The sequence below is a fragment of the Gracilinanus agilis genome, chromosome 4 (assembly GCF_016433145.1).
Source record: "Gracilinanus agilis isolate LMUSP501 chromosome 4, AgileGrace, whole genome shotgun sequence".
NCBI classification, from domain to species: Eukaryota; Metazoa; Chordata; class Mammalia; order Didelphimorphia; family Didelphidae; genus Gracilinanus; species Gracilinanus agilis.
In genome coordinates this window covers 332,809,905-332,825,473 of record NC_058133.1, presented here as the reverse complement: position 1 = coordinate 332,825,473, position 15,569 = coordinate 332,809,905, and the positions used below count along the sequence as shown (strand labels likewise).

The window sequence follows — 15,569 nt, the reverse complement described above, 5'->3', positions numbered from 1 at the left end:
TTTTGTTTATATGTATACTGATGGTAATGCCACTATTAGGCCCTTATCCCCTCTCCCCCACCCCCCCATGACTTAATTATTGCAATAGCCCGATGGTTTGTCTGCTTCTAGTCTCTCCCCACTCCAATCCATTTTTCAGTCAGCCACTAAAATGATTATCCTTAGAAATACAGGTCTGATCATGTCAAACTCCTTTCCCTTCTCCCCCATAAACACCAATAGCTTCCTATTGCCTCCAAAAGCAAATAAAAATGTTCTGTTTAGCATTCAAAGCTCTTCATAACCTAGTCCCCTCCTATCTTTTCAGTCTCCTTACTTCTTATTCCCTAACACATACTCTTCAATTCAGTGACTTTGGCCTCCTGGCAGTTTGAGGAACAGGATATTTTTAGGCTCAGGGCATTTTCTTTGGCTGGAATGCCTTCCTTTCTCCACTAGGATTACTTATCTCCCCCAAATTCCATCTTCTACGAGAAATCTTTCCTAACCCTACTTAATTCCAGTGCTTTCCTACATAATTATTTCCGATTTCTCTTGGATAGTTTGCTTTGTATATTGTCTCCCTCATCAGACTGTAAGCTCCTTGAGGGAAAGGACTGCCATCTGCCTTTCTTGGTAGTCCCAGCACTTAGCTACGATAAGCACATAAATGCTGATTAATATGTACATGTTGTTTAACCTAAGACTATTCGCAAGCTCCACAAGGGCAGAGTTTATCCAATTTTTGTTTTTGTGTTAACCAGTGCACAGAAAGGATCTAGTCCAAGGAAGGCGATAAACAAATGCTAGTTGAATGAATCCTGTTACATCCCTTTGGGCTCTGGTTTGAGACATCCCAAGCGCCGGACCTGGTATATATGGTGTATATGGAATGGCCAGCTTGGTGAGTTTGGGAAGAAGGGAGACAGAAGGGGTAAGGGGAAGGAGTGACTGAGAGGAGGGAATTGGAGGAGCGAGAAGGAAAGCGAGGAAGGGGAAGAGTGTACTGAGCTGGAGTAGGAGGAGTTAGAACGTTCTGAAACTAAGCTCAGAAATTCCGCCACCGATCCCCTCCCGGACCGGAGGAACTCGCAGCTAGCCTCCTACTTTCGCTCCTCCCTTGCCCCATGCCCAATCTGCTTCTTTGCTTAACTCTTTCTTTTCCATTACGGTCCGAGTTTCCTCTCTGACCTCGGAAAGAAAAGCTTGCTAGCCGGAAGGGGACGGAGAGGAGGGGGCGGGGCGGAGAGTCGGCGGAAGTTGCGGTGCATTGTGGTTGCGCCGGCTGCTGTGGAGTGCTGTCTGAATGAAACTGGCGCCGGGAAGCGACTGGACGTTGGGCTGAGGAGGCAGCGCGTTGGCGGCGGCAGCCCTCGGAGCAGCATCTCTTACAGCAGCGGCTGCCGCAGGCTAGGTTTGGGACCTACGCCTCTTCCTTCTCGCAGGCGGAGCAGAGAGGCTGTTCAGGGCGGAGGAGGGTCCGGGGGGGAAGGGGGCTCAGCGGCCCCGGCCGCCCCGCCGCCTCCGCCGTGTCCGGGACCATGTCGCACAACAAGATCCCGCCGCGGTGGCTGCACTGCCCGCGCCGAGGCCAGCCCGTGGCAGGTAACGAACGTGCCGCGCTAGGCGCGGGGCGCGGGCGGCCGGGGGAAAGTCCTGTTCGGGCTTGGAGCCGGAGTCGGGCTGCTGGGGTTGAAGCCACGGCTTTTTGGGCTCTTTGGCCGGAGTGGGGGAGGTAGTTTGTGTCTGGACTGTACTGGGTAGTGTTCTCTGAGCTAGTCATTTGCACCCCGCCGCTCTCCTGAAGCCTTGAAGCTGCTCTTTCCAAGGAGTTCTTAAGTGCTAACCGGGACGTCTTTAAAACCCTTGGGACTTGTGACGCTGTCACCCTCTTCTTGTATGCTCCCTGCTTTCCTAGCACTGCTCTTTCTTTTATGTCCTGTGCTACATCTAGAATCTAGATCTTCCTGAGACTCCTAGTCCAGCACTTTATCCAAGACATCACTCTTTTCTCTAATCCCCCTCCCCCCACTTCTAATCTCCCTTTCCTCCCTTCTTACCTTAGAACCGTCCCTTGTTACAAAGTACAGTCAAGAAGAATGCATCAACACATCGGGCATGTGTGAATGAAAATGTATGTCTTGTTCTGCACAGAGTTTGCCACCTCTGTTGATGTCGACAGGAGGCATACTGCATCAGCAGTCCCCTGAAGTCATCATTGGTCACTGTATTAGATTAGAGAGTCTATGTTGTTTTACACCGTATGTGATCATAGTGTAATTTATTCTGCCATTTCTACCTAAATTGCTCTGCAACAGTCTATACAAGAGTCTTGCCAGGTTTTTTCTGAATTCTTAAGGTATAGTAAATATTTACACCATTTGGCTCATATATTGTACTTGTTCAACTATAACCATAACCACTTGTTTTGTTTCGTATTCTTTGTTTCTTAAAAAATGCTGCTGTAAAAATTCGTGTATGAGACATTTTTCTTCTTTCTTTGACCTTCCTGTAGTTAATGTCTAATAGTGTCACTGTATTAAAAGATAATTCCAAATTGTTTTACCATTGACAATTTCACTAGCAGTTCATCACCGATTCTTTCACCACAGTCTGTATGAAACTGATCTTTTTTATCTTTAACCATCTGAAGGGTGAAAACAACTGTTATTTGAATTATCACTTCTTCTGTTTGTAACATTCTTACTTTCTCAGTAGTTTGCATTTCTCCTTTTCAAAACTACCTATTTATATCCTTTGACCACTTATCTGTTAGGGAATGATTTTAAATTTTTATATATCTTATGTGTTTTTATCAATTCTCTTTATTAAGTTTATTTGCTGTAAAGAGTCTTACTCCTATTGTTTCTTTTACTTGTCATAATTCCCCTCAAATCCATTCCTTCTCTAAACTGGCTCATGTTTTTAGTCAAGCTTACTAGGGTGTGAGTAGTACTTAGCTTATCTCCTTCCCTCAAACTATTTCCATTCAGTTGCCAAATTTTCTCTACCTCCACAGCATCTCACATCTGTTTTTTCTCTTTCTACTGCCTTTAATTTTCCACACAACTACCAAATTGACATTCCTAAAACAATATCTTATTCTGCCACATGGAAATTATCGTGACTCCCTGTTTCTTCAAGGATGAAATATAAAAGTTTCAACATGGCACTGGTTTCTGCATGTCTTTTCAATATTATTTTCTTCACTTTTCATTTTTTCTGTTTCATTCAGACTGACTAGCTAGCCATTATCTGTATGCAACATTACATCTCCCACTTCTGAATGAAACTATACATACATTGTTTGAAATGTACTCCCTTCTTGGTTTTTCTTAGAAGCTCTGTCTGTCTTCATAGCTTAGCGTAGCTGAGTTTGCTTCCTTAAGTTTTGTCTGATCTTTCTCTGTATTCTCTTCTCTTTGTAATGACTTTGTTTTAGTCTATATAAACATTGTATTACCACTATTAGATCTGTATCCCAAAGAAATTTAAAAAAAAAGGTGGAGGGTGGAAAGACCTACTTTTATAAAAATATTTGTAGCAGCTTTTTTTTTTTTTTTTGTGGTGGCAAAGAATCAGAAATTGAAGGGATGTCCATAAATTAGAGTTTGGCTGAACAAATTATGGAATCTGATGGTGATGGAATGAATACTATTGTGCTATAAGGAATGATGAACAGGAAGATTTCAGAAAGAGCTAGAAAGACCTTCATGGATTGATGGAGAGTGAAATAAGCTGAATTAGGAAAACATTGTACACAGTAACAGCAGTACTATGGAATGATCAACAGTGATAGGCTTAGCTACTCTCAGAAGTACAAAGATCCAAGACAATTCTGAGGGACTTTTGACAAAGAATGCTCTCCACCTCTGGAGAAAGAACTATTGAAGTCAGAATGCAAATGAAAACATAAGATTTTTCAGTTGTTTGGGTTTATGTTTTGGGATTTGGTTTTTATAAGATCATTTGCTTACAAAAATGAACAATTTGGGAAAAATAAAATGTAAACATTGTATTACCTTTCATATATACATTGCTTCTCTACATTGATTACAAACTTATCTACTATGTATTTACCTATTTGTAAACATGTATCTTCCTAGTAGAATGAAAGTATAAAAGCATAGATAACTGTTTCATTTATACCGTGCAGAAAGGATGTTAAATTGAATTGAATCTTAGAGTTGGAGAGAGGCATTGTTGCACAGTATTTGTGCATTGAAGAGTCAAATCAACAAATATTTATTTAAATACCTTCTATGTGCCAAGCACTTTGTGAATAAATACAAAGGAAAGGAAAAGAATAAGTATTTATATGGTGCCTACTATGTGCCAGGCACTGTGCCAGTGCTTTACAAATGTATCTTATTTTAATGCTAATTTACAGACTTTACTAAAATATTCTAAAATGGCATCTTTTATTTCAATTGGATATTAAAAAAAACCTTTTAAATGATTTCTTTCAATTTTATGTCAAATTCACCTCTAAATATATTCTTCCTTCTCCCTTATGACAAAGAATGAATCATTCTTTGTAACAAAGACTTTCTCATAAGAAAGAGGCATGGAGGGGAGAAAGGTGAATTGACATTAAAGCAGTTCAGCAAAAATAACCAAACACATCAACTATGTCTGAGAGCACATGGAGTATTCTATGGCTGCACTCTCCTAATTCTGTAATTCTGTAATTAATTTTTCTTAACTTTTTCCTGGGACCAAGCTTCATCGTTATACTTAAAAGAGAGTTCAGTTTTGTTTTACCATTTATTTATAATCTTAAAGAAGCATATTGAGAGTGCTTCATGAAAAGTATTGTTTACAAGTGCCTTTTAAGCTTTTTTTGAATAATGACAGCAAACTCAAATAGAAATGGAGTCACTAAACTGATATTAAGGATCCCTATAGGTCAGTGTTGGTGAACCTTTTAGATATCACAAGTCTAAACTGCACCCTCAAGCCACCTGTGAGACTCTCCTCTCCCTCCATTACCCCAGACAGGGGAAGGAGGAAGTGCTTGCACTGGGCTGCCAAGGCTGAGGGGAAGGGCATGTGAAAAATGCCTTCAGGCACAGTTGGAGAGGGGGGAAGAGAGCAATTCCTTCTAGCACACAGGGGCATTTGTGCCATGGGTTAGCCAACATGGCCTAGGCTATATATTGATTTAGAAAAGCACATATTAATATTATCTCTGTTCTATAACCTTTTTTATTTAGCTAAAATATTTCCCAATTACATTTTAACTTGGTTCATTTGCATTGGGAATGTTGTGAACCACAGGGTTTGACACTTCTGTTTTAGAAGACATTTGGAGACAACTAAGCTAATTTGAAGTCTTTCAACATTCAGTTAATAAGTACTTACTTTGTTTTACTTTGTTTAGGGAAATTCTTACCTCTGAAGACCATGTTAGGACCAAGATATGATAGTCAAGTTGCTGAAGAGAATCGGTTCCATCCTAGTATGCTTTCCAACTATCTGAAGAGCCTAAAGGTAAAAGAAAATTTTTGCTATAAATACAGGTAACAGTTTGTAGCCCCTTTCTATTATTTATATTAATTTTAAGGAGTGAAGCTTTGTTAGATACAACTTTTTATGTGCATTGGTTTCAAAATAACTTTAATATCCTTTATTTAGGATAGGAACTGAACCTAAGGTTTTATTTATATAGGGAACTAACTGCTGGGTAAGCAAACTCCCTTTACCAGTGTATGTCAGGGCCTTCTCTTCAACTTATGGCCTTGCCTGGAAGACTGAGAAGCTAAATGACTTGCACTGCTTCACAGTTCAGCCAATATGTGATAGACACAGTTTAAATTCTTGGGCTCAAAGCTAGTTTTCTCATCCCTGTTTCATACTGCTTATCTTCTTTAAATGACTAGATTTAATTTATGCCTAAGATATTTTAAAATAGTGTACCTGATCAGCCTGTGTAATATGGAATTGTCTACTTGGGTTGTCTTATAGCTCTTTTCTAACTATACTTGGGTCCTCTGTGTTGCTTATAGTTAATATGTGCAATTTATGAGGTAGCTAGGTGGAACAGTATATAAAGTGCTGGACTTGGAGTCAGGAATACCTGAGTTTGAATCCTGCCTTAGACTATCTGTGTGATCCTGTAAAAGTGAAATTTGGTTGGATCAGTTCACAACTCCACCAGCAATGGATTAATGTCCCAGTTTTGCCACATCCCCTCCAACATTCATTACTCTCCCCTTTTTTCATTTTAGCCAATCTGCTAGGTGTGAGGTGATGCCTCAGAGTTGTTTTGATTTGCATTTCTCTGATTATTAGAGATTTAGAACACTTATAATTATGGCGACCTTATGAAGTTTGGATTAAGAATTCTCAATTTTATAGATAGTTTAAGAGGAAGCCATGTCTCAGAAGCAATTTTTTTCCTCGCCCAGTCCTCTCCCGATTTTCCCCAGCCTAGAGGCTATTTCACGGGGAAGAGAGACAATGGCTTTAATGGCTGCAGGGCTGCGAATTATTTTGCTCAATGCCCTGGGCCTGGTGACCCTTGCGGATGCTAAACTGCCAGAGAGCCCAGCCAGTTTCGTCTGCCATTGATCTCCATTCCTACCGCTTCCTGACCGCAAGCCTGCCAGCGTTCCAGTCCCTGTGATCTCCGCGCTGCTTTTCTTGCCTCTGGTGCTGCTAATTCTGCTAGTTCCACTTCATCCCCGAGCTCCAACATGGATGACCCCCGGCTGCTGCCTTTGCCGAGATATTGACCTCCAGAGACTACTTCAGCTCTGCCACTAACAATTTGGGTAGTATATTCCCCTTTCTCCCTATTTCTAGCCTTCCATGTGTTTCTCTAAAGACCTAAATTAGGCAACTCACACAGACTGTACACGTGGGTATTTTCCTGAGCTTTTCTCCACTAACCCGAGCCCACATGGACGCTAGCATCTGGACCTAGCAACTAGCGTTTACCCTTAATGGAGCCCCATGGCCTATTCAGACTTTCTTGTGATTAAGAACTGAACTCAGGGGAAGAAATATTCACCCCATACCTGCTCAGAACTTTGAACTGAGAGCAAAGACTGATTAAAAAAAAAAAACAAAAACAAAAAACCTTAAACTCAGCAGAACTCAATCAAAAGAACCTTAAATTGAACCAGGGGTTAACTTTTTAAACCTCGGAACTGAATGTGTTTTATTTCTGTTTTAAAGAGACTATCTTACTCTATTTTGCTAATTAATCTTGCTTATTTCGTTGATTTTCCTGTTGCACTGAATCATTTTACGCTAATGAAGTTTCTGCTTATGATGTTATTATATTTCCTAATTTACTTAAAGCTTACTGTATCAGAAGCAATGCGGTTATATGTACCACCCATGAACATCTTATAGAGCACATGTCTTTAAAAATTTATTCTGTCTTGGTAATTGTAAAGAACCTTGAAGTTTCCTTGCTTTGAATATTACCTTGTAATTTTACAAGAGATCTTTTAACTTTTACTTTAAATCCTTAAGAATTGTTGTCTTAAAGGATAAAGCTTTTATATATTTTATTATAAGAAAAATTGTTGCCTTAAATGGGTAGAAGCATTCCTACCCAGGATTCTTTAAAACAGGAAGCCAAGGAGCTCCTGTATATTCTTATCTGAGGATGATTATACCAGGTTTTTCTTTTTTTTTAAATATCAGATTTTGCTATGGAAGCAATAACAGTTTGTTGAGAAACTCTTAGCCAAGATTTAAAAGTTGTAACAAGTAAATGATTTTAAACATCATTGTTTTAAAATGTGCTATTGGAAATTATGGTACTCTATCTGAATGTGCTTTGTGAATCTGCTATTTTGTAAAACCCACTTTCTCTCTCAGAGAATCTCATTTTTGGGTAACATAACCCTTCTAGTTCTAAGCTATATATATATATATATTTTTTTGATTTTTTAAAACTTTTTTAATGAGAGCAATTGATTTTCCCCTTTTCTCATCTTGTACTGGAAGTACATATATAATCATTATTTATCCTTTTTCTGATTCTACAGCAAGTACCTGAGCCTATGGGACTGTGATTAAATGCCTTTCTGTCTGATTCTACTATAAGGGAATATGAAAGCCATTTTCGTGCTAAAAAAGAAAGCACATGGTCAGAGACTTGACTGACTAAGATCTGCATAATTGCAGCAGTTCTATGCCAGTACTTTAGGGCTTGGAAATTGGGGTTTGAGTCCTGGAGTCCCAGTCTTTTCTAAAACTTTAGAGGACGTGGGTCCCCTCGACTTAGATTCCTAGAAAGCACCTAAGATTGGTTATTTATTTGGCTCAGTTCCCTAAAAAAGCTGATAAGTCAGATCAGAGAGAGACATTTTCCTTAAGTCCTGGCCCTGAATGGGTAATTGCACGCTGCTGAATTCACTTTAATTAGACCTTCATTCAAAGGTCTAAGTTTATTTTCCCTACATTTGCACATTTTACATTTCATTCACAAGTTAATTTTTTCTTTTTTCTTGAATTTTATTCTTTGTATTTTGCCATCCTTAGCTGACCTGAGGTACCCTTTTTTTTTAGAAAAAAGGTGTGTTTAAGATTTACCTCATGGGGATATCTGTTAAGTTTTTTAAAATTTGATAATGTAAAAATATATGTATATTTAACTCTTTTAGGAGTAATTTCACGGGGAATTGTATAAATCTTAGAAGAAAATGTATGTTTTGTAATCTATAATGTAAAGTTTAAATTCTTTTGAGAATAATTTCAGGATAAGGATCTTGCCATCTCCTCAGAATCCAGATGATGAACTTGTTTGGTGAAGACAACACAAAGATGTCTGAAAAGCCTTCACTGTACCATGAAGACCAAATTTTGAACTTTGGGGTGCAGTTGATTGAACTATCGGGAGTTGAAATTGAGTTGTATATATTGTTTTAATTGTACACTGTTATACCAATAGGTGACTGCCCCCAAATTGGTTTTTTGTCAATGTGGCTAATTTTAACCATTTGTTCATCTATTTCTTTATCCCCAAATTCCTGAAAATTTTAGAAGTTGTCTATTTTTACAGGTCCAGCGAAGAAAAAGGGCTAACCTTTTTTTTTGCCGGACCTCACGGGGAATTGTAAAAGTGAAATTTGGGAGATGTCATCTTTAAGTATATATATGTATTTTCTATGGACATTATCAAACTACATTTCCCGTGGTCCAACGGGTTTCCGGTTCCGGTTCTTTGGGCGTGGGGACACCTATGTCTCCACGCAGGGAAGAGTTTATAATCTCCTGGGTTAGGGGGGAGTGGTCTCTCTTGGCCAGCAGACTGAAGAAGAGGTAATAATGACTGGGGCGGCAATTTTGAATGCTTACAAGCGCGTGGTCAAATGACTTTATCTATCAAAATGGCTTTAATTAAAATACTAATTTATATTATTATAGCAGCCTTTATCATTTTTCATATTTATAATTCTAAGTAAGTCACTTAACTTTTCAACCTCAGTTTCTTTGTCTATAAAAATGGGAATAATAATAGCATTTACCTCATAGAGTTGTGGTAAAATGAGATAACATTTAAAACATTTTACCAGCCTTAAAGCATTATAGTTATTATATCTCTTCTACCACAATCATTATTCCTATTGGTTGTTACATGAAAGGGGTAATGTTCTTAAATTTAACTCAACAAATTTACTAAATGCATTAATTATTATTATTAAATGCATTTGTTACATGTATCTTATATGCAAAATGATATCAAAAAGAAGAGAGAATCAGAATATTTTTATCTGTGCCACTTTAGATATTTTAGCTGAGAATGGTATGTTTGTGAATATATTGTGAAAAATTATTGGAACACAGTAGAGGGGCAGCTAGGTGGTTCAGTGGATAGAGAGACAAGCCTGGAGGAGGGAGGTCCTGCATTCAAACTGCCCTTAGACACTTTCTAGTTGTGTGACCTGGGGCAAGTCACTTAACCCCAGTTGCCTAGCTCTTCTGTAGTTGATATTTAGTATTGATTCCAAGACAGAAAGTAAGGGTTTATAAAACAAGAACACATTAGGGCAACAAAATATGACAGAAACCGATTTTTATTGTTAAGGTCCAGCTTTGTCATATCTAGCTTTATGATAGCAATTTTAAAATTTTACTATTTTCTGTTAAACATTTTATAAATGTTCCTGTTTTCTAAGAATTTTAACTATAGGATTATATAAAGGTTTATTATATTTTCAGAAAAGGCAGACTGATTATAATTAAGCAAGTTTACTGGAGAAAGAAAGTCTACATGTTTTTGCTGTGTTTCTGAGTGGTTGGGCTACTCTTAATAACCAGATGCTGATGGTATTATTTAACTGTTAATTCCACCCTTACAAGCACAGGAAGAATAGTTAAACATAAAAAGTGGTGGTGTTATTGTTTTGTGAGCCTAAATATAATGAGTAAACTAATCAGCTAATTGCTTCTGTCCATACTTTCTGCTTCTGTCCTCATCTTTCTACTCCACAGATACTTGTGACAATTTTTTTTCTGATAGTGTGCGGTGGTGAACCTGGAGTTTTTTTTCCTGGTGGTAAATAAGTCAGAAGTTGTGTTTTCATTTATAGGCATATTTGTTGTTCATTTGTAACTTACTCTTTGTGACTCTGTGGACTATAGCATGCTAGTGCTGTCCATGGGATTTTCTTGACAAAGATACAGGAGTGGTTTGCCATTTCATTCACCTGTAGATTAAGGCAAACAGAAGTTAAACGATTTGCCCAGGGTCACATATTAATTGTCTGAAGCTGGATTTGAACTTGGGTCTTCCTGACTCTAGGCTCAGTGCTCTATCTGCTGAGCTATTTAATCTTAGAGGCATAGAGTAAGCTCCAAATCCTGGAACAAATGAAAAGCAACTGTTTAACAACTTCTCATAATATACTTCTTCTTTTTTTAAGGTTAAAATGGGACTGTTGGTAGATTTGACAAATACTACAAGGTTTTATGACAGAAATGATATTGAAAAAGAAGGGATCAAGTATATAAAGCTTCAGTGTAAAGGGTAGGTTAATGTAAATGTATTCATTTTTTTTTCAAGTTGAAAAGATTGTAAAGCATCTTTTAATCTCTTCCTTTTTTCAAACTTTTTTCTTTTGTATTACTAGCCATGGGGAATGCCCTACAGCTGAGAACACAGATACATTCATCCGTCTATGTGAACGTTTTAATGAAAAGAATCCTCCTGAACTTATAGGTATGATTGAAGAACTTATTTCTTCTCTATGTTTTATAATCTTTCAGTATGTAATTAGGTTTCTCTTTTCATCTCTTTTTTTTTCTACAAGTGAATTTGTTGCCTTTACTGTGTGATTTTGATGGAGTGGCACCTTATAGAAAGTTCTTCAGAGTAATAATAATTTGAGATCTGCCTTTAAAAAAACTACTGAGGTCACTTTAGGAATACTTTCTGCAAGAGCATTCATTTGTAGCTCTTTAGTTTTCTTTAGATAGGATTAGCAGTTAGTGTTTTAGGTTTTATGCTTCTATTTTAGACTCAGCTACTCTTAGGTTTTTTTCTTTAACTTCATGTCAGGAATGATTAGCATTTGAAGAAAAAAATAGTTTCTTTTGGCTGAGAATTGCCCAGTTTCATTATACATGGCCATTTTATCATTGAATTCAAGTGTTGATGAAAATAATGAGTTAAATAACAAAGTTAAATATTAGCTTTATAGAACTTGCTCCTATATTAAAATCATAGTCAATAAATGAAATGTATTTTACATTTGTACAGCATAACAAAACAAATGATGCAGGCTTTGATTGAAGATCTGAGATGAGATAGAACCTACTGTTAGTTTTACTCGTTAAAAAAAAGCAGAAAGAATCAACTCCTATTTCTGTATGATAGCCCATCATATATTTTGGGACAACTGTCCCTTTCTTAAATCTTCTCTAGAATAAATATCCCTTAAAGTGATCATTATATCTTATGAAATTGAGCCTCTCAACAACTTGGTTACCTTTTCCTTAGGGTTAAACTTACTAGTGACCTTCCTAGAATGTGGTTCTCAGAATTCAACACAATATTCCAAATGTAGGCTAACCAGTAGTACTATTAATTCCCTAGTCCTAGAAAGCTGTATCACATTGCCTCATAATGAGCTTGCAAAACTGTCATCATTTTTAGACAAGTTGCTATCTAGCCATATTCTCCCATATTATTATTAGAAAGTTGATTTTTTTTTTTGAACCTACATGCAAAATTTTACATTAGCCAATAGGCTAGTGCCTTTTTGAGTGCAAGACTCTCATTCACTGGGGTAGTTTTCCCTTGGTGCTTTGGGTCATTAGCAAATTCAGTAAGCAGATTAAGCAAGGAACTCTTAGGGGCACCCTGAAGGAAGCATATACTAGACAAGCCACCAACTCAACCACTACTTCCCCTCATAAGCCCAAGAGCTCTGGGAGTAGCAGTACTCAGTGAATGACCAGTCCTGCTTCAAGTCCCTGCAACTCTCATCATTGAAAGGAGCTTCTGTGAAGTTATGTGTCCTGGAAATTGTTCCTTCAGGTTCTACAGCCTCACTTTCTCAGAAGCCTCAGTTACTGAAAAGCTGGAAAAAAAAGTTCTATCACCATAGTTCTTGGCCTTAAAGTAACTTTTATTACTTGACCTTGGTTCTGTCTACTGTTATTTTGTTCTTGTTGGACTTGTGATTTTATTCTGTATAGGGAGATCCTTGTAAGGAAGCTCACTTATTCTACCATTGTCAAATAGTTCATTTTCAGAAATGGATATGATTTTATCAGTGAAAATGACATTAAAATATTCATTATTGTCTGCTTTGTCAGTCTACCCTAAAGACTTATTATCTACCTTGATGCTAAAATCTCATATGTATAATCTCCATCTGAAAGTGAGCTAATTGTGGACAGGGACTCTGCTTTTCTGTTTATACCCATAGCACTTAGTGTGTTTTGTACATAACCAGTTCTTAATAAATATTCATTCATTCATTTAATCATTGATAAAAATATTAAGTAGCACAAGGCAAGCATAGATCCCTAGAGCATTCTGGATGTCTCCTAAATTTACACGAAAACATTATTGACTATTTTTCAGATTTGTTCACACAACTAGTTCCAAATCTTTCTTATTTTCTAGTTTATACCTCCATTTCCACTTCAAATTACAAGCTTTAGAGATTTTATCAAGTGTTTTTTTTTAAATATTTTATTTTTTTAGAAAAATTCTCCATGGTTACATGATTCATGTTTTAATTTCCCCTTCAGCCCCCTTCACACCCTCTGCCCCCATCCAAGGCACATTTCCACTGGTTTTAACATGTATGATTAATCAAGATTTATTTACATATTATTGTTAGTTGCACTGGTGTGGTAATTTGGTGTCTACATGCCCAACTATGCCTGCATCTACCCATGTGTTCAAGCAATTGTTTTTCTTCTGTTTCCACTCCTGCAGTTCTTCTTCTGAATGTGGGTAGCATTCTTTTCCATAAATCCCTCAGAATTGTCCTGGGTCATTGCATTGCTGCTGGTACAGAAGTCCATTATGTTCGGTTTTACCAGAGTGTATCAGTCTCTGTGTACAATGTTCTTCTGGCTCTGCTCCTTTCATTCTGCATCAATTCCTGGAGGTCTTTCCAGTTCACATGGAATTCCTCCAGTTTATTATTCCTTTGAGCACAATAGTATTCCATCCCCAGCATATACCACAATTTGTTCAGCCATTCCCCAATTGAAGGGCATCCCTTTGTTTTCTAGTTTTTGTTTTTTTTTGCCACCACAAAGAGCACGGCTATAAATATTTTTGTACAAGTCTGTTTATCTATGATCTCTTTGGGGTACAAACCCAGCATTGCTATGGATGGATTGAAGGGGCAGGCAGTCTTTTAGAGCTCTTTGGGCATAGTTCCAAATTGCCAGCCAGAATGGTTGGATCAGTTCACAACTCCACCAGCAATGGATTAATGTTCCAGTTTTGCCACATCCCCTCCAACATTCATTACTCTCCCCTTTTTTCATTTTAGCCAATCTGCTAGGTGTGAGGTGATACCTCAGAATTGTTTTGATTTGCATTTCTCTGATTATTAGAGATTTAGAACACTTTCTCATGTGCTTATTGATAGTTTTGATTTCTTAATCTGAAAATTTCCTATTCATGTCCCTTGCCCATTTATCAATTGGGGAATGGCTTTATTTTTTATATAATTGATTTAGCTCCTTCTATATTTAAGTAGTTAGACCTCTGTCAGAGTTTTTTGTTATAAAGATTTTTTCCCAGTTTGTTGTTTCCTTTCTGATTTTGGTTGCATTGTTTTTGTTTGTACAAAACCTTTTAAATTTAATATAATCAAAATTATTTATTTTACATTTTGTAATTTTTTCTAACTCTTGCTTGGTTTTAAAATTTTCCCTTTCCCATAGATGTGACAGGTATACTATTCTATGTTCTCCTAATTTTCTTATAGTTTCCTTCTTTATATTCAAGTCATTCACCCATTCTGAATTTATCGTGGTGTAGGGTGTGAGATGTTGATCTAAGCCTAATCTCTCCCATATTGTTTTCCAAATTTCCCAGCAGTTTTTGTAAAATAGTGGATTTTTGTCCCCAAAATTGGGCTCTTTGGGTTTATCATAGACAGTCTTGTTGACGCCACTTACCCCAAGTCTATACCACTGATCCTCCCTTCTATCTCTTAGCCAGTATCATATTGTTTTGATGATCTCTGCTTTATAGAATAGCTTAATATCTGGTACTGCTAGGCCACCTTCCTTCACGTTTTTTCTTTCATCATTTCCCTTGATATTCTTGATCTTTTGTTCTTCCAAATGAACTTTGTTATAGTTTTTTTCTAATTCAGTAAAAAAGTTTTTTGGTAGTTTGATAGGTATGGCGCTAAATAGGTAAATTAATTTGGGTAGAATGGTCATTTTTATTATGTTAGCTTGTCCTACCCATGAGCAGTCAATGTTTTTCCAATTGTTTAGATCTAGTTTTAATTGTTTGGAAAGTGTTTTGTAGTTATGTTTGTATAATTTCTGTGTTTGTTTTGGTAGATATATTCCTAAGTATTTTATATTGGCTAGGGTGATTTTAAATGGTGTTTCTCTTTCTACCTCTTGCTGCTCTAATGTGTTGGAAATATATAGAAATGCTGATGATTTATGTGCATTTATTTTTTATCCTTCAACTTTGCTAAAGTTGTTGATTATTTCTATTAGCTTTTTAGTTGATTCTCTAGGATTTTTTAAGTAGACCATCATATCATCTGCAAAGAGTGAAAGCTTAGTCTCCTCATTGCCCATTTTAATACTTTCAATTTCTTTTTCTTCTCTAATTGTTACTACTAGTCTTTCTAGTACAATGTTAAATAATAGACGTGATAATGGGCATCATTGTTTCACTCCTGACCTTATTGGGAAGGCTTCTAATTTATCCCCATTGCATATGATGCTTGTTGATGGTTTTAGATATATACTATTTATTATTTTTAGGAAAGGTCCTTCTATTCCTATACTTTTCTAGTGTTTTCAGTAGGAATGCATGCTGTATTTTGTCAAAGGCTTTTTCAGCATCTATTGAGATAATCATGTGTTTTTTGTTTGTTAGCTTGTTGATATGGTCAATTATGTGG

General features: G+C 37.0%; 1 protein-coding gene across 2 annotated transcripts in view; it reads left to right on the top strand.

The window, feature by feature from the left end:
- The first annotated feature begins 1,520 nt into the window (after positions 1-1,520).
- Positions 1,521-15,569, top strand: part of RNGTT (RNA guanylyltransferase and 5'-phosphatase) — a 383,467-nt gene continuing 369,418 nt past the window's right edge. For both annotated transcript variants that reach the window (XM_044676398.1, XM_044676397.1), the window contains exons 1-4: positions 1,521-1,584; positions 5,363-5,472; positions 10,866-10,969; positions 11,073-11,161. In XM_044676398.1, the coding sequence (XP_044532333.1) occupies positions 1,521-1,584; positions 5,363-5,472; positions 10,866-10,969; positions 11,073-11,161 (367 nt within the window). The remainder of the gene's footprint in view (positions 1,585-5,362; positions 5,473-10,865; positions 10,970-11,072; positions 11,162-15,569) is intronic.